Raw genomic sequence first — 26323 nt, 5'->3', positions numbered from 1 at the left:
GACTCGCCCAGGCCGAAAACCGACTTTGCGCATGGGCCATGAAGTTTCAATTGCACTGTACGTGCATGCCTGCACATGGTATTTTGTGGAAGAGCCACACTCAAGGAGCCAAAATGCCGCATGTGGCTCGAGAGCCTCAGTTTGACGACCATAGGCTTAGAACATTCACACAATAAATATTTATTGAATATTTACTGTTCGCCAAGCAGTGAGCTAAGAACCATGGACATAGAGATGAAGACATGGGCTATCTAGATTATTTCAAGCTAGAAAATAAGAGGGATTCGTTTATTCACTCATTTATGTACTCATTTACTGGACAGTGCAGTTCCAGGCATTGTTCTAGACACCAGAAAGGGTAGGATACAATAGTGAACATGAGACCGTAAACTAGCAGTTAAATATATAATGTGTCAAGTTATAATAAGTGGCATAGAGGTAAAGCACGGTGAGCAAAAGCTGGAGTGCCACCCCCAGGGCTTGAGGCATGGTTATTTTTTTATTTTTATTTTTTTAAATATATTTTATTGATTTTTTACAGAGAGGAAGGGAGAGAGATAGAGAGTTAGAAACATCGATGAGAGAGAAACATCGATCAGCTGCCTCCTGCACATCTCCTACTGGGGATGTGCCTGCAACCAAGGTACAGAGGCATGGTTATTTTATACAGGGTGATTCTGCATGGGTAACACATGAGCAGAGAGCTGAAGGAAAGTGAGGGAGGAAACCATGCTGGTAAGTGGGGGAAGAGTGTTCCAGGTAGAGGAAATACAGTAGGTCCTCGGGTTATGTCGGAGATCTGTTCCTACGCGAGACATAACGCATATGTCGGAACCCACCTACATAAGCACCTACGTCACTCACATGGAGCACATACACAGCAGTAATGAAGTGAAACAGTAAAAAAAATTAAAAGAAAGTTAACAATTCCTGACCTTTACTTGTGGTAAATAAATAATAAAAAACATAAAGCACATATGTACATACATTGAAATGACGGAACTTTTCTTTATAAATAAATGGGAGATGGTGATGCAACTATGTAACCCGAGGACTGCCTGTAAATGGCATGCTGCCATTTCAGTTATAGCAAGGAGGCCAATGGACAGAGTGAGTGAAGAGAGAATAGGAGGAGCTGATGATAGGGGCTTGACAGGTTGGAGCACATCAAGTGTGGTCCCTGGACAAGCAGGGATCAGCATCACCTGGGAACTGGTTAAGCAAATGTTTGCATCCCATCCCAGACCTACCAAATCAGAAACTCTGGAGGTGGGATGTAAGAATCTTTCCTGTAATAAACCCTCCAGGTGATTCTGATGCACTCTAAAGTTTGAGAACCACTGGTATAGGGCCCTGTGGGCCATTGAAAGAACTTGGTTTTTACTCCAGGTGGGATGGGAACACAAGAGTTTTGAGCAAAGGAGAACTGTGGTCTGCTTTAGACTTTGGCTGTTTTGAGGACACAAGGGTGGAAGTTAGGAGAGTTGTTTGGGGGTTACTTTAGATCATTATTCATTAAAGCAGTGGTTCTCAACCTTGGCTGCACATTAGAATCACCTGGGAATCTTTTTAAAATCCTGATTTCTGGGCCTCATCCTCCGGAAATTCTGTTTCTTTCTTATGGGGTGGGGCCACAACATTAGTCACAAAGAAACAGAATTTCCGGAGGATGAGGCCCAGAAATCAGGATTTTAAAAAGATTCCCAGGTGATTCTAATGTGCAGCCAAGGTTGAGAACCACTGCCTTAAAGTATGGTCCCTGGACCAACAGCATCTGCATCACCTGGAAGCTTGTTAGAAATGCACATGTATGGGCCCCACTCCAGACCTACTGAGTCAGGATCTCTGGGGATGAGGCCCACGAATCTAGCTTAACAAGCTTTCCAAGTGTTTCCAATGTCTCCTAATATTTGAGAAACGCTGGTGTAGTTAGGCAATGGTGGCTGGGACCAGAGCCAGTGGTGGTTGGATTTTGAATCTCTGTTGATTATAGGATTTGCTGATGGATTGGAATGGGGCTGTGAAAGAAAGGATTCAAGGATACTCCATTTTGAGGGGTTTTGGTATATAGCAGTGGTTCTCAACCTTCTGGCCCTTTAAATACAGTTCCTCATGTTGTGACCCAACCATAAAATTATTTTTGTTGCTACTTCATAATTTAATGTTGCTACTGTTATGAATCGTAATGTAAATATCTGATATGCAGGATGGTCTTAGGCGACCCCTGTGAAAGGGTCGTTCGACTGCCAAAGGGGTCTCAACCCATAGGTTGAGAACCCCTGCTATATAGGGAAACTGAGTAATGAGGCAGTGACTGAAGGGGTCACAAGAGGATTTTTTGTTTGGGTGAATTTTTTGAAGATAGAGATTACAACCTGTTTGTGTGCATGTGAGTGAGTGTGTTGGTGCATCCAGAATTTAGTGACACCTGTTATTGGCAAATTTATGTCCCAGGGACTAGGTAGATAAAAAAAAAAAAAAACCCAAAAAACTTCCCTAGTGCACTAGCTTTTGCTCACTGTCCTTTGTACTCCTTCAAGTCCTGTGTGCCAGGAGGCAGGGGGGGCCACTGGTGAGAATGATGGGTGTCTCAGCTTCTAGGGATGGTCCATCCCTGTTTTTATAGATTGTGCTTGGCCTGGTTAAGGTTGTTGCAAAAAAACAGAAATTGACCTGTATTTTTGTTATGTTTTGAATAATGAAAAATGGTAAAATATGCTCTTTTCCCTCTTTATTTGTGAATGAAGTTACTCTTTTTCCAGGGCACAGGTAGTGACAGAACCTGGCTCTTTGGCCACTCTCAGAGAGCAAAGGTTGAACAGATAAGCCAGACAGGTTTCTGAGCAGCCTTGTCACCCCTCTAGCTTCTCCAATTGTCAGCTTCCAGTCAATTCCACACTCTTGGAAGAATTGAGTGCCCATTTTGTGTTCTCATAGTACTTGACTGTGTTAACAACCCCACACTACATTCTAGTTACATATTGTTGTGATATAGTGGAGTCACACAGATCTGGATTTTTATCCTGCTCTGCTATTTACTAGTTTCTTGGGATTTTTTTTTAATCCCCAAGGATATTTTTCCATTGATTTTTAGAGAGTGGAAGGGAAAGGGCGAGACAGAGAGAAACACTGATGTGAGAGAGACACATCGATTATTTTCTGTACACACTCTGACCTGGGCCAGAGATCAAGCTGGCAACTGAAGTACGTGTCCTTGACCGGAATAAAACCCAAGACCCTCATTCTGTGGGCCAGCACTCTATCTAATGAGCCAAACCAGCTAGGGTGGAAGGATAGTTATTTTGTTGTAACAGGAGGAAAGGATGGGTGCAGAAGGTGGTAGATCTGGTGTGGGAAGTTGAGATATTACCCATCTGATGACTTCATTTTGTCAAAGAAGTAGGAGGCAGAGTTATTTGCTGAGATAAACGAGAGATTTGAAATAGCCACGAATGGACAAGAGAACTGAGCAGGGAAATATGGGAGGATTGTCAGGCAGCATGACCCAGATATTTTTTAATAGACTTTATTTTTTACAGTAGTTTTAGGTTCACAGCCAAATTAAGTGGAATTTACAGAGATTTCCCATGTGCCTCCTGTTCCCATGTACATAGACTCCCCCATCATCAGCATCCCCCACCAGAATGGTACATTTGTTATAATTGATGGACCTACATTAACACATCATAATCACCCAAAGCCCATAGTTTACATCAGCATTTACACTTGGTATACATCCTATGGGTTTGGACAAATACATAATGACATTTACCTACCACTGTAACATTTTATTATTATACTAGAGGCCCAGTGCATGACATTTGTGCAGTGGGTGGAGGGGGGAGTCCCTCAGCCCAGCCAGCGTCCTCTCGCAGTCTGGGTAGTGGGCCTAAGCTGGCAGTCGGACATCCTTAGCATGAGCCCGGCTTCTGGCTGAGTGGTGCTCCCCCTGTGGGAGCGCACTGACCACCAAGGGGCAGCTCCTGCATTGAGTGTCTGTGGTCAGTGTGTGTCATAGTGAACCGTCCTTCCTCCATTTGGTCGATTTGCATATTAGCCTTTTATTATATAGGATAGAATGAGAGGCCCAGTGTACGAAATTCGTGCACTTGGATGGGGGGAGGTCCCTCAGCCTGCCCTGTGCCCTCTCACAGTCTGGGAGCCCTATGATCGATCGCCCCAAAGAGGTAGGCCCCGCCCACCTGGCTGGGGCTCCACGATGGATCGCCCCCCACAGAGGGAGGCTCTGCGCACCTGCCACAGCCTGCTGGTCGGTGGCCTGGGCCTCCCTCTGCAGGGCGATCATGGGGTGATGGCTGGCCCCCGACCAATCGCATCACACCCACCTTGGCTGGCCTGGCGCTAGTGGGTGTCATAGCGTGGTCATCTGGAAGGTCGTCTGGACGGCCATTCTGCTGTTTGGTTGATTTGCATATTATGCTTTTATTATTATAGATTATTATTATAGATTGTTTTACTGCCCTAAATATTATCTATGCTCTACTACTTCTTCATCTCTTTCTCCCTCACTAACCCCTGACAACCACTGATCTCTGTCCCCATAGTTGGAATCATATGATATGTAGCCTTTTGGGATTGGCTTTTTCACTTAGTAATATGTGTTTAAGTTTCCTCCATGTCTTTTCATGGCTTGATGGCTCATTTCTTTTTAGCACCAAGTAATATTCAATTGTCTGAATGTACCTCAGTTTATGTGTCCATTCACCTATCAAAGGACATCTTGGTTGCTTCCAAATTTTAGCAATTGCGAATAAAGCTGATTATAAACATCTGTGTGCATGTTTTTGCATGGATGTAATTTTCAGTTCCTTTGAGTAAATGCCAAGGAGCATGGTTGCTCTATTGTATGGTAAGAATATGGTTAGTTTTGTAAGAAACTGCCAAGCTGTCTTCCAAAGTGGCTATACCATTTTGCATTCCCACCTGCAAAGAATGAGAGTTCCTGTTGCTACACCTCTCCTCTAGCATTTGGTGTTGTCAGTATTCTGGATTTTGGCTATTCTGGTATGTATATAGTGATCTCTTGTTGTTTTAATTTGCATTTTTCTAATGACATACGATGTAGAGCACCTTTCCATATGCTTATTTGCCATCTGTTTATTTTCTTTGATGACATGTCTATTCAGATCTTTTGAGCATTTAAAAATATATGTTTTTATTGATTTCAGAGTGGAAGGGGAGGGAGGGAGGGAGGGAGGGAGGGAGGGAGGAGAGAGAGAGAGAGAGAGAGAGAGAGAGAGAGAGAGAACCTGCATAGCCCCCACTGGGGATCAAGCCCACAACCCGGGCATGTGCCATGACTGGGAATTGAACTGTGACCTCCTGGTTCATAGATAGACACTGAACCACTGAGCCACACACCAGCTAGGGCAATTACTGTAGTTTTAGAGTAAGTCTTAAAGTCAGGTAGCATCAGTCTTCCAACTTAATTCTCCTTCAATATTGTATTGGGCATTCTGTGATTCAGATATTTTGGACAATGACTTTATTGTGGCACCAGATCCATTGGGTGATTCTTCTCCAGCCATGCATGCCCAGTGGTTCAGTGTTATGTAGTTTGATTGAGCCAGGGTTGGTATTTGCATATGGGGGTATGGAGAGGCTGTGGGGCAAGTGAGTTGAGGATATCTATAAGAGAATGGTTGAAGTGAAGAAGGGCGAAGTCAAGAATCAGTGAATATTTTTTCACGCTTAAAAGTAGTATCAAAGGGATTTTGCAGGCAAAGAACAGGTGTAATGAATGAGAGCTGAATGGATATACTTGTGGTCAGAGAGTGTGATGTGTGAATTTCACATTTCATAGGTGGAGCAACTGCAAGTGTTGACTATAGGAGTTGGTAGCTGAAATGGAAGTGGAGGTAGCAGTCTCCAAAGATGAGGAGGTCAGAGAGCTAAGAGGCCAAGATATTGGGCCTCTACATTGATAACAATGTCATGTGGAAAATTGGGAGGAGTTAGTTGAAGAGGAATCTGAGTAGGTTCTTCAGTGAAGAGGTAATGTTGGGGAGATGAGTAGCTGACAGTGAAGAGGAGTAGGAAGGGGTATGGTTAGATGATATGAAACTGAGGAATAGGAGATCATACAAAAGGGTAGAGGAGAGATGATTCAAAGTCTCACTGGAGAATGAGGGGGATGTCTATCTCCAGCCCAGCCCTGAGTTATAAGGGTCTGGGAGAATATGCAACTTCTACCTGACAGGGCTCTACCAAAGTGTTTCTTTGACTCTTTAATTTCCAATCCATAATGGACCAATCCCCCCTTTTTTTTCTTGGACCAGTCCTTTTTAAAATAACATATGAATTGCTAGAAAAGTTGTCGGAATAAAAAAGCTATACAAAAGAAAAGCCCCAATTTTTTATTATTAGATTCAACAGATGTAAAATTCCTCAGCCAAATTGCCATTAAAATTTTTGTGCTCTTTCTGTATTTACACAGCATTAGTGCATGGGTTATACTTCGAGTGGCACTGATATAGAGAAAATGGTGAGAAACTGCATTCAGTTAAACCAGAAAGGTGAAGAGAAGGGGTTTGTTGAAAGGGATGTGAATATAGAGGGATTTGTTTACCAAGAAATAGGATTTCTGGGGGTACAGTAGAAAAGTCAAGAAAGTTGATGAGCCGTGGATGTTTGGGGTAGAGAAAGCACATAGCTATGTGGGATGAAAGTTCAGGAGAGAGATACTCGAGGGGTCCTTCTTGAGCAGTGTGCAAAGGTAACAGGGGTGTGAGACAGAAAGGATGTAGTCCAGGGAAATGAGTTAATGCTATAAGTTTGGGGAATATATTTAAAGAAAGTTTAAGCAGGTTAAGGGTGAGGTCTAGGCTGGATGGAAAAATATTAGCTATTACTTACTGACTACTTACTGTGTACCAGACTCTGTCCTCACTGTGCGAGGTACTTTATGTACATTATCTGAGTCCTTTTAAAAATCCTACCAACTTGATGGTGATATCCTCAGTTTATTGATATGCAGTAGGTTTATAGACATTAGGATTAGCACTTGAGAAAGTGATGGGGCCCTAGCCAGTTTGGCTCAGTTGATAGAACGTCAGTCTGCGGATTGGGGGTCCCGGGTTTGATTCTGGCCAAGGGCACATGCGTGGGTTGCGGTCTCGATCCCCAGTAGGGGGCGTGCAGGGGGCGGCCAATCACTGATTCTCTCTCATCATTGATGTTTCTCTCTCTCCCTCTCCCTTCCTCTCTGAAATCAATAAAGAAATATACATATATATATATAGAAAGTGATGGGGTCCTGATCCCAGGAAGTCAGTTTATGAGCATGATCTTGGCTGAAATAGTTGGAGCTCTGCCCTATTCTTATTCTCCCTGCTGTGTGTGGCCGACTAAAAGATTTTAGGAGTTTGATCTTAGCCGGAGTTACTTGGAGGACTGCTGATGACTTCTTTGGTGAAGAAGGGTTTAATTTTGTGAGATTTCTACCTCATATACATGCAAACTCAAATTTTCAAAATTAAATATCTTTTAGAAATTATAATATGAAGTAAATAACATGTTCACTATAGGAAATTAGAAAACACAGATAAGAGGAAAATGATTACCTGTAATCCTTCACTCAGAACCACCGTTGACAATAAAATACCCTTTTAATCTTTTGCATTTAATAAAGTACAATGATCAATAAAGTTTAAATTTTATTATATGTTGAAATGATAATATTTTGGATATATTGGTTAAATAAAATATTAAAATTTCACCTGTTTCTTTTAAAAAAATATTTTTATTGATTTCAGAGAGGAAGGGAGAGAGAGAGAGAGAGATAGAAACATCCATGATGAGAGCGAATCATTGATCAGCTGCCTTCTGCATGAACCCTACTGGGGATCGAGCCTGCAATCCGGGCATATGCCCTTGACCGTAATTGAACCCAGGATGCTTCAGTCCGCAGGCCAATGCTCTATCCACTGAGCCAAACTGGCTAGGGCTCACCTGTTTCTTTTTACCTTTTTCATGTGGCTACTAGAACATTTAAAATTACCTATTTGGCTCACATTATATTTCTATTGGATAACACTGCTCTAGAGTCTCTTTCTGCTTTGACCATTCTGAGTCTTTTTTAAAAATATATATATTTTTATTGATATTTAGAGAGAAAGGAAGGGAGAAGGAAAGGGAGAGAGAGAAACTTTGATGTGAGAGCAGAACATTGATTGCTGCTTCCTGCACACCCCATACTAGGGATTGGGGATCCAGGCCTGACCAGAATCAAACCACCAACCTTTTGGTGCATGGGATAACACCCAACCAACTGAGCTGAACTGGCCAGGGCCATTCTGAGTCTTAATGAAGTTTTACTGTCTTCATTTTTAACTCTGTCATAATTGTTTAAGGCCAGTGTAGTCCACTAGAACTTTTTGCACTGATGAAAATGTTTGATAATCTTGCCAAAACCGGTTTGGCTCAGTGGATAGAGCGTCAGCCTGCGGACTGAGGGGTCCCGGGTTTGATTCCGGTCGGGGGCTTGTGCCTGGGTTGCGGGCACATCCCCAGTGGGAGATGTGTGGGAGGCGGCTGATCGGTGTTTCTCTCTCATCGATGTTTCTGGCTCTCTGTCTCTCTCCCTTCCTCTCTGTAAAAAAATCAATAAAAATATATTTAAAAAAAAAAGAAAATATTTGATAATCTGCCCAATATGGTAACCTCTAGCCACATGTGGGTATTTTTTTTTTAACCAGAAATTTATTTTTATTTTTTTAAAATATATTTTATTGATTTTTTTATAGAGAGGAATGGAGAGGGATAGAGTTAGAAACATCGATGAGAGAGTTGATCAGCTGCCTCCTGCACACCTCCCACTGGGGATGTGCCCGCAACCAAGGCACATGCCCTTGACTGGAATCAAACCTGGGACCTTTCAGTCCGAAGGCCGATGCTCTATCCACTGAGCCAAACCGGTTAGGCCAGAAGTTGTTTTTTTTGTTTGTTTTTTTTAAAATATATTTTATTGATTTTTTTACAGAGAGGAAGGGAGAGGGATAGCGAGTTAGAAACATCAGTGAGAGAGAAACATCGATTCAGCTGCCTCTTGCACGCCCCCCACTGGGGATGTGCCTGCAACCCAGGTACATGCCCCTGACCGGAATCGAACCTGGGACCCTTGAGTCCACAGGCTGACGCTCTATCCACTGAGCCAAACCAGCTAGGGCAGAAATTGTTTTTTAATTGATTGGTTTCAGAGAGAAAGGAAGACAGACAGAGAGAGAGAGAGAGAGAGAGAGAGAGAGAGAAAGAAACATCAATGATGAGGAAATCATTGATCGGCTGCCTCCTGGGATCCAAGCCCGCAACCCGGGCATGTACCCTTGACCGGAATCAAACCTGGGACCTTTCAGTCCGAAGGCCAATGCTCTGTCCACTGATCCAAACTGGCTAGGGTACATGTGGCTATTGATCACTTGAATTATAGCTAGTGTGATGGAGGAACTGCTTTTAAAATTTTAATTTGAATTAATTTAAACGTAAATAGTCATGTATACTGGACAGCACAGTTATAGGCCTTATAAAAAATAAAATTTCCATAAACCCTGGCTGATTTTGTCTTTTCTAGTTGTGTTGGTGTTGAAGAGGAGAAGGCTGCTGACATTGACCTCTACCACTGCCCCAACTGTGAGGTCTTACATGGGCCTTCCATTAGTAAGTAGATCTTGGGATTTCCACGAGAACATGGGCCAGAGGAAAGACAAAACAAAGGAAGCTTGGAAGGGCGATTGCCTTTGTGTGGGTGCTTCAGATTCATCTCCCTTGGGAAATAGCAGAGACTATATAGGCCCTGCAGGACAGCAGCTGCCCCACGGAGAGGGCAGACTGCAGAGCTTCACCTCCTTCCCTCCCTCCCTTCCTCCCTCCCTCCCTGGGGATTTCTCAGAAGAAGCACCTATCCTCACTAAGAACTTTCCTGAGTTTGTGAGGGCCTTGTTGACTCCTGGTGCTCTAAGGAGTTATTCAATTGGAAGAGGAGCAGGGTCTGCCGAGGCCTTTGCTCTTGGAAACATAGCTCACAGCCATTCTGATTCATGGTCTCATGTCTTTTTCTGGCTTAGTGAAAAAACGCCGTGTGTCTTCAAAAGGGCATGATGCACACAAGGGGAAGCCGGTGAAAACTGGAAGCCCTACATTCATTCGAGAGCTCCGCAGTCGGACCTTTGACAGGTGAGTACTTGTACCCCAAGGGCTGGTGAACTCTATGGCTCCGGGAAGCTGGGACCTTCTTCTTTCCAGCTTTCCCGCTGGCTGTCCCATTAGGGCTTCCCCCACTTGGAGGTGTCTACAGGGCTCTGTGAGTTCCCTCTGCAGAGGGATCTTCTGTTTTAGTTCCTGAGAAACATTGCTAGAGTTTCATTTGATGTACACAGAGTACATTAAGGTCCACTTCTGGAAACTTTTGATAGATTGGGAGGCAGTTTTGCTCAAGTCAGACGAGGATATTTACATGTACCCACAGATTGTGACAGCTAAGAGTCTTAAAGATCCAAAAGTTTAATTCTCATTGTAAAGATGATGAATCTCTTTTAAAAAATAAAGAAAAATATGAGGGATCATGTCTGTCTTTTGCAATCAAAGCAAAGTTTCCTTTAAAAAAATTAAGATGGGCTTATTAAAAATAAATTACATCAATTGTGCAAAAATAATGAGTTAAAAAAGTTAATGAATGAAGGTACTCTCTTTTGCTTAGTTTTTAATTCATTTGATCATTTTCAGCTTTCCTGTAACTAAAGTGTTGTTTAGAATTATAACTTTTTCTTTAACTTAATATTTTTTGTTTTGTTTATGTAAAGGCAGTGAGTCTCCTTTTTACTTCAGACCCCTCAGATCTCTTCTCCAAATTTAACCAATTTCTTGTGCATTCTTTCAGAAGTAGTTTTTTACTTATACAAGAATGCGGTCCTGACTGGTTGCTCAGTGGTTAGAGTTTCGGCCTGTGGATCGAGGCGGCTCAAATTTGATTTCCAGTCAAGGGCATGTACCTTAGTTGCCGGTTCAATCCCTGGCTCCAGTCAGGGGGTGTGTGCAGGAGGCAACCAGTTAATGTTTCTCTTATGTTGATGTTTCTCTCTCTCTCTTCTCCCCTCCTCCCTCCCTCCCACTCTCTCTCAAAATCTATGGGGGAAAAAATCCTCGGGTGAGGAGTAAATAAAACTGCATACTTAAAAAAAAAGAATGTATGTGTTTGTATTAATTATTCTTTTAAAAAATACAAATAGAAACACTCTATATTCTTCATCTTGCTTTTTTTAAAATTTACAGTCTTAACCATTTTAATTAGTTTTTTTAAAATATACTTTATTGATTTTTTACAGAGAGGAAGAGAGAGGGATAGAGAGTTAGAAACATCTATGAGAGAGAAACATTGATCAGCTGCTTCCTGCACACCTCCTACTGGGGATGTGCCCGCAACCAAGGTACATGCCCTTGACCTGAACCGAACCTGGGACCTTTCAGTCTGCAGGTTGACGCTCTATCCACTGAGCGAAACCGGTTAGGGCTGCATCTTGCTTTTTTAACCTAAAATTATATACCTTTAAAAATTCTTTTTATTGATTTTTAGAGAGAGGAAGGGAGAGTGGAAGAGGGAGAAACATCTATTAGTTGCCTCTCGAACACACTCTTACTGGAGATTGAACCCGCAACCTGGGTATGTGCCCTGACCAGGAATTAAACTCATAACCTTTGGTCCATGGAACAATTCTCCAACCAACTGAGCCACACCAGCCAGGCCTAAAATTATATATCTCGAAGATCAGTCCATATTAACACATGCACATGTATTTATTATTTTTCATGGATGTTTACTGTTCCACTGTGTGAATATATAATTTATTTAACCAATCCTCTACTGATGAACATTTAAATTGATTCTAGTACTTTGCTGTTAGAAAAAAACCTGCAGTAAATGTCTTTATAATCAAGTTTTTGCATATGTGGATAAGTTTATTTATAGATTTATTACCTAAAAGTGAAATTGCTAGGTCAAAGAGTATGTGCTTTAAAATTTTTTACAGATATTGCCAAATTATTTGCAAAGTGACTATATTTCACACTCCCACTAGACAATGTGTGAAAGTATCTAATTCCTGTATACTGGCCAGCACTGTTTACTATCAAACTTTTTTTTGCTTGTTTGTTTATTTATTTATTTAATTTTTGTTGATTTCAGAGAGGAAAGGAGAGGGAGAGAGAGAGAGAGAGAGAGAAACATCAGTGATGAGAGAGAATCATTGATTGGCTGCCACCTGCACGCCCCCTACTGGGGATTGAGCCTACAACCTGGGCATGTACCCTTCACCGGAATTGAACCTGGGACCCTTCAGTCTGCAGGCTCACACTCTATTCACTGAGCGAAACCGGCTAGAACTTTTTTGCTTTTCTGATAAGATAAAAAATGAAATGTTCCCACTTGATTTCTTTAATTATGAAGGAGACACATATATTTTTGTATGTTTATAAATTGTCCTATTCCTTTCTGTTACTGCTTGCTTATGTTGTTTGACAATTTTTCTGTTGGGTTGCTGCCTATTTCTTACTGATTTATAATAGCTTTCCTTGAAGAAAATTTTAATTTTATGTAATTAAATTTATTTTTACTATTTTTAGTAGGTGCTGTGCCTTGTCTCTCATGTTTTTTGTACTACTCCATGTATTTATTTTTTCCAATTTAATCTTTGAATTGTCTAGAGTTATGTAAACAGTGCGGTAGACATTGAGCATAATATTTTTCCAGATGTTTGTCTCAACACAACTTACCAAATAGTCCCATCTTTTCTCCAGCATGATTTTTTTTTAAAAAAAACACAACCTCCTGTTTTCTAGTTACCTAAATATGTGTGTTGAGTAAGTTATTGTAAAAATTGTTTTTGTTTTTTGTTAGTATTTTCTCTTTATCTGCCAATATTTTAAATGGGATACTACTGCTCTGAGTTAGAATAAATTAGCTAAACTTGTCAGCTATGTCTTTTCTTCGTGGGCAGGCTGTTGATTGATGTCTTCCTTTGACATCCAGAGAATAGCACACTATTGACAGGATATCCTGGGTTAAGCTTTCCACCTCTGCCAGTGACCTGGCTTCTTACCTTGGATAGGTCCTTTCTTCCCTAGCACATGAAGTTTATGCCATTAGTTGCCAGCCTACCTTAGATCCCCTCAGCAAGATCCCACCCCATAAGTGAGTGGTAGCATCTAGTGAGGTCTTCAGTGGCAGGGCCTCTGGGGCTCAGAGTTTCTCTCCTATGGCCCACAGCTCAGATGAAGTGATTCTGAAACCCACTGGAAGTCAGCTGACTGTGGAATTCCTGGAAGAGAATAGCTTCAGTGTGCCCATCCTAGTCTTGAAGAAGGATGGATTGGGGATGACCCTACCCTCACCATCATTCACTGTGAGGGACGTGGAACACTATGTTGGTAAGCAACACAGACTATCTTAACTGTAATATTGTTCACTCTCATTAAGACCTGTGACCCCTCCAATCTATCTTTTGCATTTCCTTTCTAACCATCTCGGGAATCTCAGGTGAAGTGCTTGCTCAGAGTCATTATTTGGCAAAGCTAGAACCAAAATCCTGTCCTTCTCCTCCTCCTTTTTCCTAACAGATCACAAAACCCCAGGTGGAGCCCCATTTTTTTTAACCTGGGCAGTACCAGAAATTGTAATGGTCTCTCTGTCCTTGCTTGAGATGAGAAAGCTTTTGATTTTTTGCCCTCACATGCCAATTTTCTTCTGAGCATGCGTCTTGGGGGAGAGGAAAAGAAAAAGTGAGGAAGCAGGGCCCAGGCAGGAGGATTGTACTGTGAGAGGCTGTGTGTCAGGTATTTCTGTTGCCCTAGTAGTCCTGGATCTAGCACATAGGAGAGTGTGAGGGATTCCTACACTCACCTCTCAGATACGCACATACAAATACAATGTCTGAGGAGAGAGGTTTTGAGTGCAGGCCGTTCTAGGGACTGGTAAGAGGATGAGAGATACTTCCCCGGTCTCTGAGACCACTTGGTACAGAACCCATCTCTTTACTCCAGGCTCTGACAAAGAGATTGATGTGATTGATGTGGCGCGCCAGGCCGACTGCAAGATGAAGCTCGGTGATTTTGTGAAATATTACTACAGTGGGAAGAGGGAGAAAGTCCTCAATGTCATTAGTTTGGAATTCTCTGATACCAGGTAGGAGGGACAGGGGTGAGTAAAAAGCCTGACAAATGCCTGGAACTTATATACTGAGTATTTATTAGTGTTCCTTTCCCTTCCTCCTGGTGGTTACTTCCTTTGGGATGGGGAGCTGGTTTATACTTTTCTAGGTTTGATGCTCACATAACAACCAAATCATATTTCTCCTTCACAGTTTCTAGCATTGGATAGATTATATAGTAGCTAATTTAATTAATTTTTATCTCCTTCAAGACCAGGATAGCTTTCTTAGACCTTCTGATATTTAGAATGTGGCATGGCCACTTGTTTAACTCCCAGGATAGGTCCTCTGTCCCTGGAAATAGACTTACTAAAATTACCCCCAAATAGTTTCTCTAAGGATAAGGTTTCTTAGATTTAAAAAAGAAGAAAAAAAAGCTTATGATCTTTAAATGATTTTGTCTGGACTCATATACTCAATAAATATATGTAGTCTTCTCTGTGCTCAAAACCATGGGAGATCCCGAAAATCATAACATATCCTTTTGCACTTAGAAAGAGTACTGTCTGATTGTTTACTTCTTTAACCTTTAATTTTGACATAATTATAGATTCACAGGCAATTGTGAAAAAATGTACAGGGGGGTCCTGTGTATTTTGATCCAGTTTCCCTCAATGGCAACATCTTACAATAACTATAGTACAATATTGAAACCCTTGCTATTGGTTTTAACATACAAAGTTAATCTGAAGGTGTTTAAAAAAAACCCTACGTTTGTTTATACCTCACTTCATTTTGAAAGACTATTTCAAGCAGCTTACAGAGATGCAAAGAGGGGCGGGGGAAGAGAAAATTGGAATAAAAGGAAAAAAAAGGTGGGGAGATAAGATACATCTGGTGGGTCATCTGCCCACAAAATGCATGTATGAATGTCTGTATAGTTGATGGAGAAGGACTTTAGAGCTTTCACTGAATTCCCTGAAGTTCAGAACAAAGAAGGGAATGTAATAGTACAGGATTTGTGGTTTTCACATAGGATAAAAACAACCAGATGTTTGGGAGAAACACTTCTTTACCTGGAACTCAGCCCAGAGAGGTTTCTCTAATGGTTCCTCATAAAGAAGACACCATGAGATGGGGACGATACAATTAACTGTTATAAACCAAGGGCCAAGTGAGTGGTCCGGGGTGAGGGGGTATGAACATTTGGTAGAGACATGATTGCCTTTGATTGAAGAAGGCTGTGGAGCTGGGCCTTGGGACCTCTAGAGCTGAGTGGAATGAGGATGCTGACCAGATTTACAGAAATAAGTGTCCTATGTACCCTTGGGGATTCTGTGGAGAGAACAACTTTGTCTTTATCTGACTCTCACTGGAACGGAGGGCATTTTATTCAGACTTCAACTTCAATTCCTAATCAGCTGACATCTGTTCTCCATCCCTTCCTTGCTAGGCTTTCTAACCTCGTGGAGACACCCAAGATTGTTCGGAAGCTCTCATGGGTGGAGAACTTGTGGCCCGAGGAGTGTATCTTTGAGAGGCCCAATGTGCAGAAGTACTGCCTCATGAGCGTGCGGGATAGCTATACAGACTTCCACATTGACTTTGGCGGCACCTCGGTCTGGTACCATGTGCTCAAGGTAGGAATGTGTACGGCTTCTGTAGGCAGTCAGGCCTTGCACCACTCTTTTTTTCAGGTGGCAGCACAAAACAGGCTGCTGAGGCCTTCCTGCCTCCCAGATTCTATTTGGGTGACATTTCCATGTAACTACTCTGCCAGGATTGGGTACTTAGTGAGTATGCCATGTAAACTGTCTCTACTTCACAGTTGGTGCTTAACATTTTTTTCACTAATAGCAGATGCCTAAAATTTTTTCCAACTATTATCTTCTTAATTGAACCAATATATACTACCACTGTATGCAAATGTCCATATTTACTGCTGAAATTCCTGGTAACTTGCGAAACTTCCCTTCCCCCTAACTTTATTTAGGCATACTTTATCCTATCCTATATAATAAAGATCTAATATGCTAATTAGACTGAACAGCAGAACGACCGTCTATATGAGCTTCTGGACAAAGCTGGGGCTGTGAGGGCTGACCGGGGTTGCGAGGGGCTGCGAGGGCCGAGCCCCTTGCACGAATATCATGCATCAGGCCTCTAGTATACCATAAAATTAATGTTTTAAGTGTATAGTATGATGAGTTTTGACACTTGTATATACAAGTAGTTGTATAACTTCCACCACTATCAAGACAGAGAATATATGAGTTTTGTTTTAATGTCAGCCTTCCTATAGATAATTTTCCTTTTAGTTGTTATAATTAGATTATCAATTGGTAATGACTACAAAGGATTTTTGAGGTCTAGAAAACATTTCTTAAATAATTTTGATTGTTTTCCACCATTGTTCATACTATTTAGTTTTCAGAAATGTCAAGGATAGAGCAGAAAACGGATATGGCTCTTGTTCAACTGATCACCAATCCTGAACTAATTGTTTCCATTGTTTTCTCATGACGAAATTGTAGCATTTATTTATTTATTTTAAAATATATTTTCATTGATTTTAGAGAGGAAGAGAGAGACAGAGAGAGATAGAAATATCAATGATGAGAGAGAATCATAGATCGTCTGCCTTCTCCCTCCCGTGCAGGATTGAGCCTGCAATCTGGGCATATGCCCTGACGAGGAATCGAACCGTGACCTCTTGGTTCATGGGCCAATGCTCAACCATAGAGCCACACTGGATGGACTGGAGCATTTTTTTTCTTTTGATTTTTATTGTTGAAAGTATTACATAGGTCCTCCCCCCCCCCCATTAACCTCTTCCAGCCCTCTCCTGTCGGGATGGAGCATTTAAATGAAGAGCTATCATGCAAATGTTACATTTAACTTTTTAATTTTTATTTATTTTATTTTTTAATATATATATATTTTTTTATTTCAGAGAAGAACGGAAAGGGAGAGATAGAAACATCAGTGATGAAAGAGTATCATTGATCGTCTGCCTTCTGCACAGCCCCCATTAGGGATTGAGCCTGCAACCTGGGCATGTGCCCTGACCAGGAACCAAACTGCAACCTCCTGGTTCATAGGTCAATGCTCAACCACTGAGCCATGCCAGCCAGGCAAACTTTTTATTTTTAAATAATTTTTTATTGAAAAAAATACAAAAATAACAGGAAGAATTTCTGTGTCCTTTATTCAGATTCTCCAAAGGTCACCATTTTATTACATTCTTTCTTTCTTTAAAGCAAACATAATAAAATGATTTTATATGTAGATTTTTTTCTGAAACATTTGAGAGTAGTTGCAGACATGGTGTCCTTTTATCTCATAATAATTCAGTGTGTATTTCTTTTTAAAATATAATTTATTGATATTTTACAGAGAGGAAGGGAGAGGGATAGAGAGTTAGAAACATCGGATGAGAGAGAAACATCGATCAGCTGCCTCCTGCACATCTGGGATGTGCCCGCAACCAAGGTACATGCCCTTGACTGGAATCGAACCTGGGACCCTTCAGTCCGCAGGCCGACTCTCTATCCACTGAACCAAACTGGTTAGGGCCAGTGTGTATTTCTTAAACACAAGGGCAATATATTATAGTTATCAAAATCAGGAAATTAATACTGATATAATACTATTATTTAATCTACAGATCTGATTCAAATTTCTCTAATTGTATAATAGATAATTTTTAAAGATAATTTCTACTGTTGCTTTTCTTCATTGAAATTTATCATGAAATACTGGTTAAAGTAATAAAGCTGTGGGTTGGGATATTTTTGTGCTAGTGGGTTTTTGTGTCTTTTCTGCCAAATTATGTATCTGGTGATTATCCAGGCAAAATATAATTAGGAAATAAAATGTTCTTTTAACAGATAATCACCTAACATAAAATCTTTCAGAAGTCCTTAGGCGATTACTGAACTTTTAAACTTTTATTAGCTTTGATTGTAGGTGTGAGAAGGAATACTCTCTGTAAATGGCATTTAAAGGCAAATTCAATTTCTTCTCATTGGTAATGTGGCCTTAAATTCTCCTAGGGTTAGTAATATTGATCTTTTTATCCAATAGAGGCCATTTTTCATTTGGCATTGCATGAAAAATAGGAGCCTTTGGTGTACATTTGTGCTAAGTTGAACAATTTTGTTTGAAATACCCTTTTAAAATTATTTTTGTCAATATCATAGAAGCTTAAAAGTGAAAAAGTACCTTTTGAAGTTTTCCAAATTCAAATAAAATGATCTTTGGATGGGTTTGGAAAAGAATTCTGGCATACCGTGTGGTCTTAGAGCATGGGAGAGTGAATATCCTTTTGGAGAACCCATTGAGGACTTTTCTGGAAACCCTTGATGTTTTTGGCATTTCAACCTCTTTTTGTTTCAGGGTGAGAAGATCTTCTACTTGATCCGCCCAACAAATGCCAACCTGACTCTCTTTGAGTGCTGGAGCAGCTCCTCTAACCAGGATGAGATGTTCTTTGGGGACCAGGTGGAAAAGTGCTACAAGTGTTCTGTGAAGCAAGGACAGACACTTTTCATTCCCACAGGTCTTTTCTGGGCCCCTCTGGGAGCATTTGAGGAGGGCAGGGAGAGGAGAGCTTGTGGCATCAGAGCCAGCCCCTTGCTATAATATGTTTATGTGATTATGTGGGATATCCTTTCATATCAGCTGAAGGCTCAGAACTGGACATCAAGAAAATTCACATGGTGGCCAGTGAGCAGCATAGCCACTTGGGAAGGCTAATGGTGGGGAGGCCCAGGAGGAGGTTGATAGACTTCTTTGCACTGGGCTACTTGGTGATAGAGAGCAGAACTCTCAGCCCTATGACTCTAATGATGGTGACTGGGAGGCTGGCATTGCAGGCTATAAATCAGAATGATGTGGGGGGAAGGTGGGGCTTTTCTCCTAAACAACACATGCCTAAGCTTCACCCCTAGAAATACGAATTTGTAGGTCTTTTTTTTTTTAATATATTTTATTGATTTTTTACAGAGAGGAAGGGAGAGAGAGAGAGAGCTAGAAACATCGATGAGAGAGAAACATCGATCAGCCGCCTCCTGCACATCTCCTACTGGGGATGTGCCTGCAACCCAGGTACATGCCCTTGACCGGAATCGAACCTGGGACCCTTGAGTCCGCAGGCCGACGCTCTATCCACTTGAGCCAAACCGGTTTTGGCAAATTTGTAGGTCTTGAGTGGGATCTGAGTGTGTGTATTTTGAAAAAGTCCTCCCAGTTGTCTCAATTTGGGAAAAGTTGACATCTTTCCTATGTTGAGTCTCCCATTAACACAGAAAGTCTCTCCATTTAGATTTTCTTGATTTCTTAATTTCAGAATTAGTGTTAAATTTCCTGAAAACATTTGGTAGAATTCTCAAGTCCAATTTCATGTACCTAGGGATTTCTTTTGGGGGAAGTTTTTAATGAGCATTCAATTTTCTTGAACTTTATTAGGGTATTCAAATTATTTCATAATGGGTGAGTTGTGATAGTTTGTACTTCTAAGGAGAATTGGTCCATTTTTTCTAAGTTGTGAAATTTGTGTGTGTAGAGTTGTTCATAGTATTTCCTTATTATCCATTTGATGTCTTCCAATTCTCTAGTGAAACCCTGTTTCATTCCTGATATTAGTTATTTGTGCCTTCTCTTTTCTTCTGTGTGAATATTGATGGAAGTTTATCAATTTTATTGAACTTTAAAAAACACTCATTTCATTGATTTTTCTCTGTTTTTCTGTTTTCATTTTCACTGATTTCTGCTTTTATCTTTGTTTTTCTTCCTTCTGCTTGCTTTGGGTTTTTTGCTTTCTCTTTTCCAGTCTTGAGACAAGAGCTTAGTAATCAATTTCAGACTTTCCCTGTTTTATATCTCTATATTAATTTATTTCAGAGAGGAAGGGAGAGGGAGAGATAGAAACATCAATGGTGAGAGAGAATCATTGATCAGCTGCCTCCTGCACGCCCCCTACTGGGAATTGAGCCTGCAACCCTGGCATGTGCCCTGACCTGGAATCAAACCATGACCTCCTGGTTCATAGGTCAATGCTCAACCACTCATCCACGCTGGCTGAGCTGTATCATGTTTATTGATTTGTGGATATTATACCAACCTCACATCCTACTGGATCATGGTGTGCAATCTTTTTTTATGTATTGCTGGATCCGGTTTACTAATATTTTGTTGAGGATTTTAGCATCTATGTTCATAAGGGATATTTGCCTATAATTTTCTTTCTTTGTAGTGTCTTTATCTGGTTTTGGCATTAGGATAATGCTGGTCTTGTAAAATGAGCTTGGGAGTCCTCCCTCCTCTTGAATTTTTTGGAATAGTTTGAGAAGGATAGGTTTTAGTTCTCTGAATGTTTGGGAAATTCACCTGTGAAGCCATTCAGTCCAGGACTTCTGTTTGTTGGGAGTTTTTTTTATTACTGCTTCAGTTTCACTAATTGTCATCTGTCTATTCAGGTTCTCTGATTCTTTCTGATTCAGTTTTGGAAGAGTATATGTTTTTAGGAATTTGTGCATTTCTTCCAGATTGTCCAATTTGTTGGCATATAGTTTTTCATAATATTTTGTTTTTTTTTTTTAAAGGTTTGAGTTTTTTTGTTTGTTTGTTTGTTTGTTTTAATGTAGTTTATTGACTTATTTATTTTTTTACAGAGAGGAAGGGAGAGGGATAGAGAGTTGGAAACATTGATCAGCTGCCTCCTGCACACCCCCCACTGGGGATCTGCCCGCAACCAAGGCACATGCCCTTGACCGGAATCGAACCTGGGACCCTTCAGTCCACAGGCAGACGCTCTATCCACTGAGCCAAACCGGTTAGGGCTTTCATAATATTTTGTTACAATCCTTTTTATTTCTTTCATGTCAGTTGTTACTTCTCTTTCATTTCTGATTTTATTTATTTGGGTCCTCTCTCTTTTTTTCTTGATGAGTCAGGTTAAAGGTTTGTCAATTGTGTTTGTGTTTTCTAAGAACCAGCTCTTGGTTACATTGATCTTTTGTATTGTTGTTTTTTATGACTGTTTCTTTTATTTCTGCTCTGATCTTTATTATTTCCTTCCTTACTCACGTTGGGCTTTATTTATTGTACTTTTTCAAGTTCCTTTAAGTGTAAAGTTAAATTGTTTATTTGAGATTTTCGTTTCTTGAGATAGGCCTGTAATGCTATGAATTTCTTCTTAGGACTGCTTTCACAGTGTCCCATAGGTTTTGGGTGGTTGTGTTCTCATTTTCATTTATTTCAAGATAGCTTTTGATTCTTCTTGATCTCATTGTTACCTTATTCATTGTTTAGTAACATGTTATTTAGCCTTCATGTCTTTGTGTGTGCTTTTCCATTTTTTTCTTGCGATTGATTTCTAGTTTCATACCATTATGATCAGAGAAGATGCTTGATATGATTTCAGTTTTCTTAAATTTATTGAGACTTGTTTTGCATCCTAACATGTGGTCTGTCCTAGAAAATGTTGGATGTGCACTTTGAAAATAATGTATATTCTGCTTCTTTGGAGTGAAATGCTCTGAAGATGTCAGTTAAATCCATCTGATCTAGTGTGCCATTTAAGTTCCTCGTTTCTTTGTTGATTTTCTGTCTGAATATCTATCCATCCATGTCAATGGGGCATTAAAATCCCCTACGATGACAGTATTACTGTTAGTCTCTCCCTTTATATCCATCAAGATTTGCTTTATATATTTAGGTGCTCCCATGTTGGGTAATTATTATAAATATATTTGAAACCTCCTGTATGCTTTCAATTACATTCACATTTTTCCCTCTCAGAGCTAGCCATTGTCCTGAAGTTGGTGATTATCATTCTTATGCATTTTGATCCTTTTATTACATAGGATGCCTCATTAAGCCATGTATGATAGTGTCTTACATGTCTTTAATGTTCTATTAATGGAATCATCATATTAGAGATAATATTCTTTTTAACCTGCTTTCCCCCCCCCTGGACATTGTGATTGTGAGATCCATGTTGCATCAAGTAGCTGAAATTAATTTATTTTACTTGCTTTCTAGTGTTCTGTTGTATGAGTATATGGCAGTTTATTTATTCTTCTGTAGATGAACATTTCACTGATGAATTATGAGCAGGGGATGACATGGGCAGATTTGTATTTTAGATATATCACTTTGGGTTGGGTTCTGAAAGATAGACTTCAGAAGTTGAGATTGGTGTAGAGCAGTGGCTTGCAAACACTTTGCACTCAGGACCCCTCTATACTCTTAAATATTATTGAGGACCCAAAAGAGCATTTACTTTTTGGTTTATATTAATAATTTCTCATATTATAAATTAAAACAAAATGCAAAGATATATATTAATCCATTCAGAGATAATAGTAATAAGCTCATTACATCAATGTTTATGAAAAATAACTATTTTCAAACCAAAACAAAATTTAGTGAGAAGATTGACATTTACATTTCACAAATATTTTAATGTTTGGGCTAATAGAAAACAATTGGGTCCTCAAATCTGCTTCTGCATGTGGTGATATCATGTCATATACCCTTTGGAAAAATTCCACTGTATACTCGTGAGAGAATGAGGATGAAGTGAAAAAGACAAATCACATCTCAGTATTATCATGAGCATAGTTTTAATCTTGGATATGCTCTGAAAAAGTTCCAGGGATCCCCTAGCGTTTACTGGACCACAACTTAAAAACTGCTGATGTAGAGGAGCCAGTTTCAAGGCTGTTGTAAGTAGCCTAGTTGTGAGATAATGAGGGTTCTGATCACAACATTGGTAGGATGTGTGGATGTATGGATGGATGTGTGGATGGAGAAGGGGAGGTGAATATGAGAGAGATTTAAGGAGAAAAATCAGAAGTTTTTCAGAAGGTGGTATAGTGTTACACGCAAGGAGAATAGATTTCCAACTTAGGTGCATGCTTCACAACCAACCTGTGAGGTGGACATTTAGCTAGAAATGGCAGAATTTTAACCCAGATCTGTCCAAGACAAGAACTCTTTGTTTTGTCTAGAGCAGAGTTAGAAGTGGTAGTCATGGCAAGGAGGTAATGCCCTTCTCAGAGACAACAGAGAGGATGGGTGAGGCAACCAAGAGATTTTGAAGAGGAGAGGAGGGAAGTAGGAGTTTATTAACCCCATAGATTGTTCCAGTTCAGGGTTATAATGATGGCAGACTTTGCCAGGATGTGTATTGGGAGAATGGAGGAACCTAAAATGCTCAGAACCAGAGGAACTTAGAATGTTCTGAGTCACTGCCAAGCTTTCTGTTATAAGGAGTTGTGTTTGAGCTGAGTGGGTAGTGGAGATGTCTTCCAGCTCTGATTTTGCCATATTGCACTGCAGGATGGATCCATGCTGTGCTGACCCCTGTGGACTGCCTTGCCTTCGGAGGAAACTTCTTACACAGCCTTAACATCGAAATGCAGCTCAAGTGAGTCCTGAGGCTGTGGTCCCAAGTTGGCCATTCCCAATTGCTAGAGTCTTTGGGTTCTCCTGTATAGTGAGGAGTGCAGCATCCAAGGAGGCAAGATGATCAGAAAGAAATGGATACTGGTTCCTCGTGCTCTTCAGTCTGAGGATGAATACCTCTTCCTCACTTTGTAGTTATGTGACTTTGGGCAAGTCACATAACCTTTTTTTAAAATCCTCACCTGAGGATATATTTATTGATTTTTAGAGAAAGAGGGAATGAAGGAGAGACACAGACAGGCAGACAGACACATTAATGTGAGAGAGAAACATCAATCAGTTGCCTCTTGTACACACCCTACTGGGGATGTGCCCGCAACCAAGGCACATGCCCTTGACCAGAATCGAACCTGGGATCCTTCAGTCCGCAGACCGACGCTCTATCCACTGAGCCAAACCGATTAGGGCCATCGATGTTTCTATTTCTCTCTCTCCCTTCCTCTCTGAAATCAATAAAAATATATTTAAAAAAGAATTTTTAAATTAACATATTTGGTCAAACATTTAACTCACTCTTAATGCCTTTGCAGGGCCAGACCAAATGATTTTATGGGCCTTATACGGCCCGTGGGCCTGACATTCCCCACCCAGGCCCACGGGCCGTATATATATGTCCTGGTATAAAGCATCCAGACAGTAGCTGATACATAGTAGATGCTCAGTAAACAGGATCCTTATCACTGTTGTGCCTGTTTTCCCCAGAGCCTATGAAATTGAAAAGCGGCTGAGCACTGCAGACCTCTTCAAGTTCCCCAACTTTGAAACCATCTGTTGGTATGTGGGAAAGCACATCCTGGACATCTTTCGAGGTATCAAGCCCTTTGCCAACTGTCCCTTTTATCTTAATCTCCTGAGCATGTGTGTGCGCCTATATGCATGTAACTATCACCTCAACTGAAATACAGTACTATTCCATCACCACAGAGATCTCCCTGGTGTTACCCGTGTGTAGTCTCACCCACTCTCTTCCCTGCACTAACCATAACTTCTGGAAATCATTGTTCTGTTTTCCATCTCTATAATTTTGCATTATAGAATGTTATAAAACTGGATTCATACAGTATGTGATCTTTTGTGATTGGCTTTTTTACTAAGCATAATGTAGGGTAGAGCATAGATTTAAACATTTTTATTTAGCAAAGGTAGCTGAGAAAATTGGATAACAGTGAAATTATTCCTATTTCCTACCAATTAAAGTAAGAAACTCAGTCTGGATAGTCTGTTTCCTGAGAAATTCTGCTTCCCATGGGGACAAGGCCCAGTCCTGACCATCCTGGTATCATCGTGTTGGTTCCGGATCTCAGCCCAGGTGGAAGCTAACCTGCTGGGTGTCTTGTCCACTCTGCTCTGAAATCGAGTAGTTCCCTTGATTAGACCTGAGATTCTTCAAGGTGACTTGGCCAGGAGGAATCAGTAACTCAGAGTTATGAAGAACCTCAAAGACCAATGAGTAGTCTCCTATCCAATACCTCAAGCCCTTATTCTGCCACCTAGACAAACTGTCACTTAAGTGTTCAGAGGGTAAATGACTCACTGCATCTCTTGTTCTGAAAAGCTCAGTTTAGTAGAAAATTCTGTATTGCACCTAACTAAATCTGGCATTGCCATAACCTCCTCCTGGAGTAACTCAGAACAAGGGCATTAAATGGCCCTTCAGATCTGTGTAGAGGGGGGCCAATCATGGTCGTCCTGAGTGTTACATTTTGGAACCCAAGAGGGAGAGTAGTGTCGTGAGAGAAGCACAGGCCTCGGATTCAGAAAGACATGGTTTCAGTCTTGGCTTTGGCAATTTGCTAGGTGTATGCCCTTGGTTAAATCTCTTTGCCTCTCTGAGCCTCAGTTTCCTAAACTGCCGGGGTCCAGCCCCAGCAGGTCCAGGGGTCCCCAAAGGTGTGGACGGAGTCAGCGAAGAAGGAAGGACACGGAGGCAGCGTTCAGTTGATCAGCAGCCTAGCCAGGATCTCTAGCCAGGATCTCCGGCCAAGTTCTGGTCTGGATCTCCAGCGAAGTTCTGGTTCGGATCTCCAGCCAGGTTCTGTGTCTATGTTCTCTTGCTAGGTTCTCCAGGTTCTCCAGTCAGGTTCTGTAGCCATGTTCCCTCGCTAGTTTCTCCAGCCAGGTTCTGTCCAGGTTCTCCAGCCAGGTTCAGTCACCAGGTTCTAGTCAGGTTCTCTTGCCATGTTCTATAGTCAGGTTCAGTCCAGGATCTTTTGCCATGTTCTCTCGCTAGGTTCTGTCTCTAGGTTCTGAGGCCAGTTTCTGTCCAGGATCTTTTGCCATGTTCTCTCCAGCGAAGTTCTTCTGTCTCTAGAGAACGTTCTGTGTAGGTTCTGTGTGTAGGTTCTGTGTGTAGGTTCTGTCTTCTAAGTTCTGTGTTCTAAGTTCTGTGTCTTTCTGTCTTGTTACATCTGTATTTATACCAGTTGATTCAATCCTATCAATCTCTATTACAAAGGTTAGGGCGTTTCTTATCTCCATTCCAGGAAGTAAAGATTATGTAGCTTAAGCATGATTGTTCGTAGTTAAAGTGATTAATTACCCGCCTGGCACTTAGTTAAGAGGTTTTATTCCCTCCCTAACTTCAGGGGAAAATCCCTACCTGGGGAAACAACCTTTCTCAGAGACCTTGGTTAAAACACATAGTGCCAAGAAGGTGAGCAAACATATTAAGAACAGTATGCCATATATGCCAG

At 40.9% G+C, this 26323-nt stretch overlaps 1 protein-coding gene and 1 long non-coding RNA gene across 5 annotated transcripts in view; both read left to right on the top strand.

Annotated features, from left to right (window-relative positions):
• PHF8 (PHD finger protein 8) overlaps positions 1-26323 on the top strand; it is an 80374-nt gene that overhangs the window by 14716 nt on the left and 39335 nt on the right. For all 4 annotated transcript variants that reach the window (XR_009450639.1, XM_059679409.1, XM_059679408.1 and 1 more), the window contains exons 3-10: positions 9590-9675; positions 10083-10191; positions 13277-13437; positions 14050-14191; positions 15610-15796; positions 18555-18717; positions 23505-23592; positions 24333-24439. Coding sequence is in view for 3 of the 4 variants with exons in the window: in XM_059679409.1 (XP_059535392.1) it covers positions 9590-9675; positions 10083-10191; positions 13277-13437; positions 14050-14191; positions 15610-15796; positions 18555-18717; positions 23505-23592; positions 24333-24439 (1043 nt within the window). In the remaining variant the exon portion in view is untranslated. The remainder of the gene's footprint in view (positions 1-9589; positions 9676-10082; positions 10192-13276; positions 13438-14049; positions 14192-15609; positions 15797-18554; positions 18718-23504; positions 23593-24332; positions 24440-26323) is intronic.
• Positions 18726-23498, top strand: LOC132224296 (uncharacterized). Its single transcript, XR_009450640.1, has 3 exons — positions 18726-19124; positions 19361-20727; positions 20997-23498. It is a non-coding gene; the product is annotated as an uncharacterized LOC132224296 (long non-coding RNA).

Source organism: Myotis daubentonii, chromosome X (assembly GCF_963259705.1).
Source record: "Myotis daubentonii chromosome X, mMyoDau2.1, whole genome shotgun sequence".
In the NCBI taxonomy this organism is placed as follows: domain Eukaryota; kingdom Metazoa; phylum Chordata; class Mammalia; order Chiroptera; family Vespertilionidae; genus Myotis; species Myotis daubentonii.
This window is presented reverse-complemented; position numbering and strand designations above follow the sequence as displayed.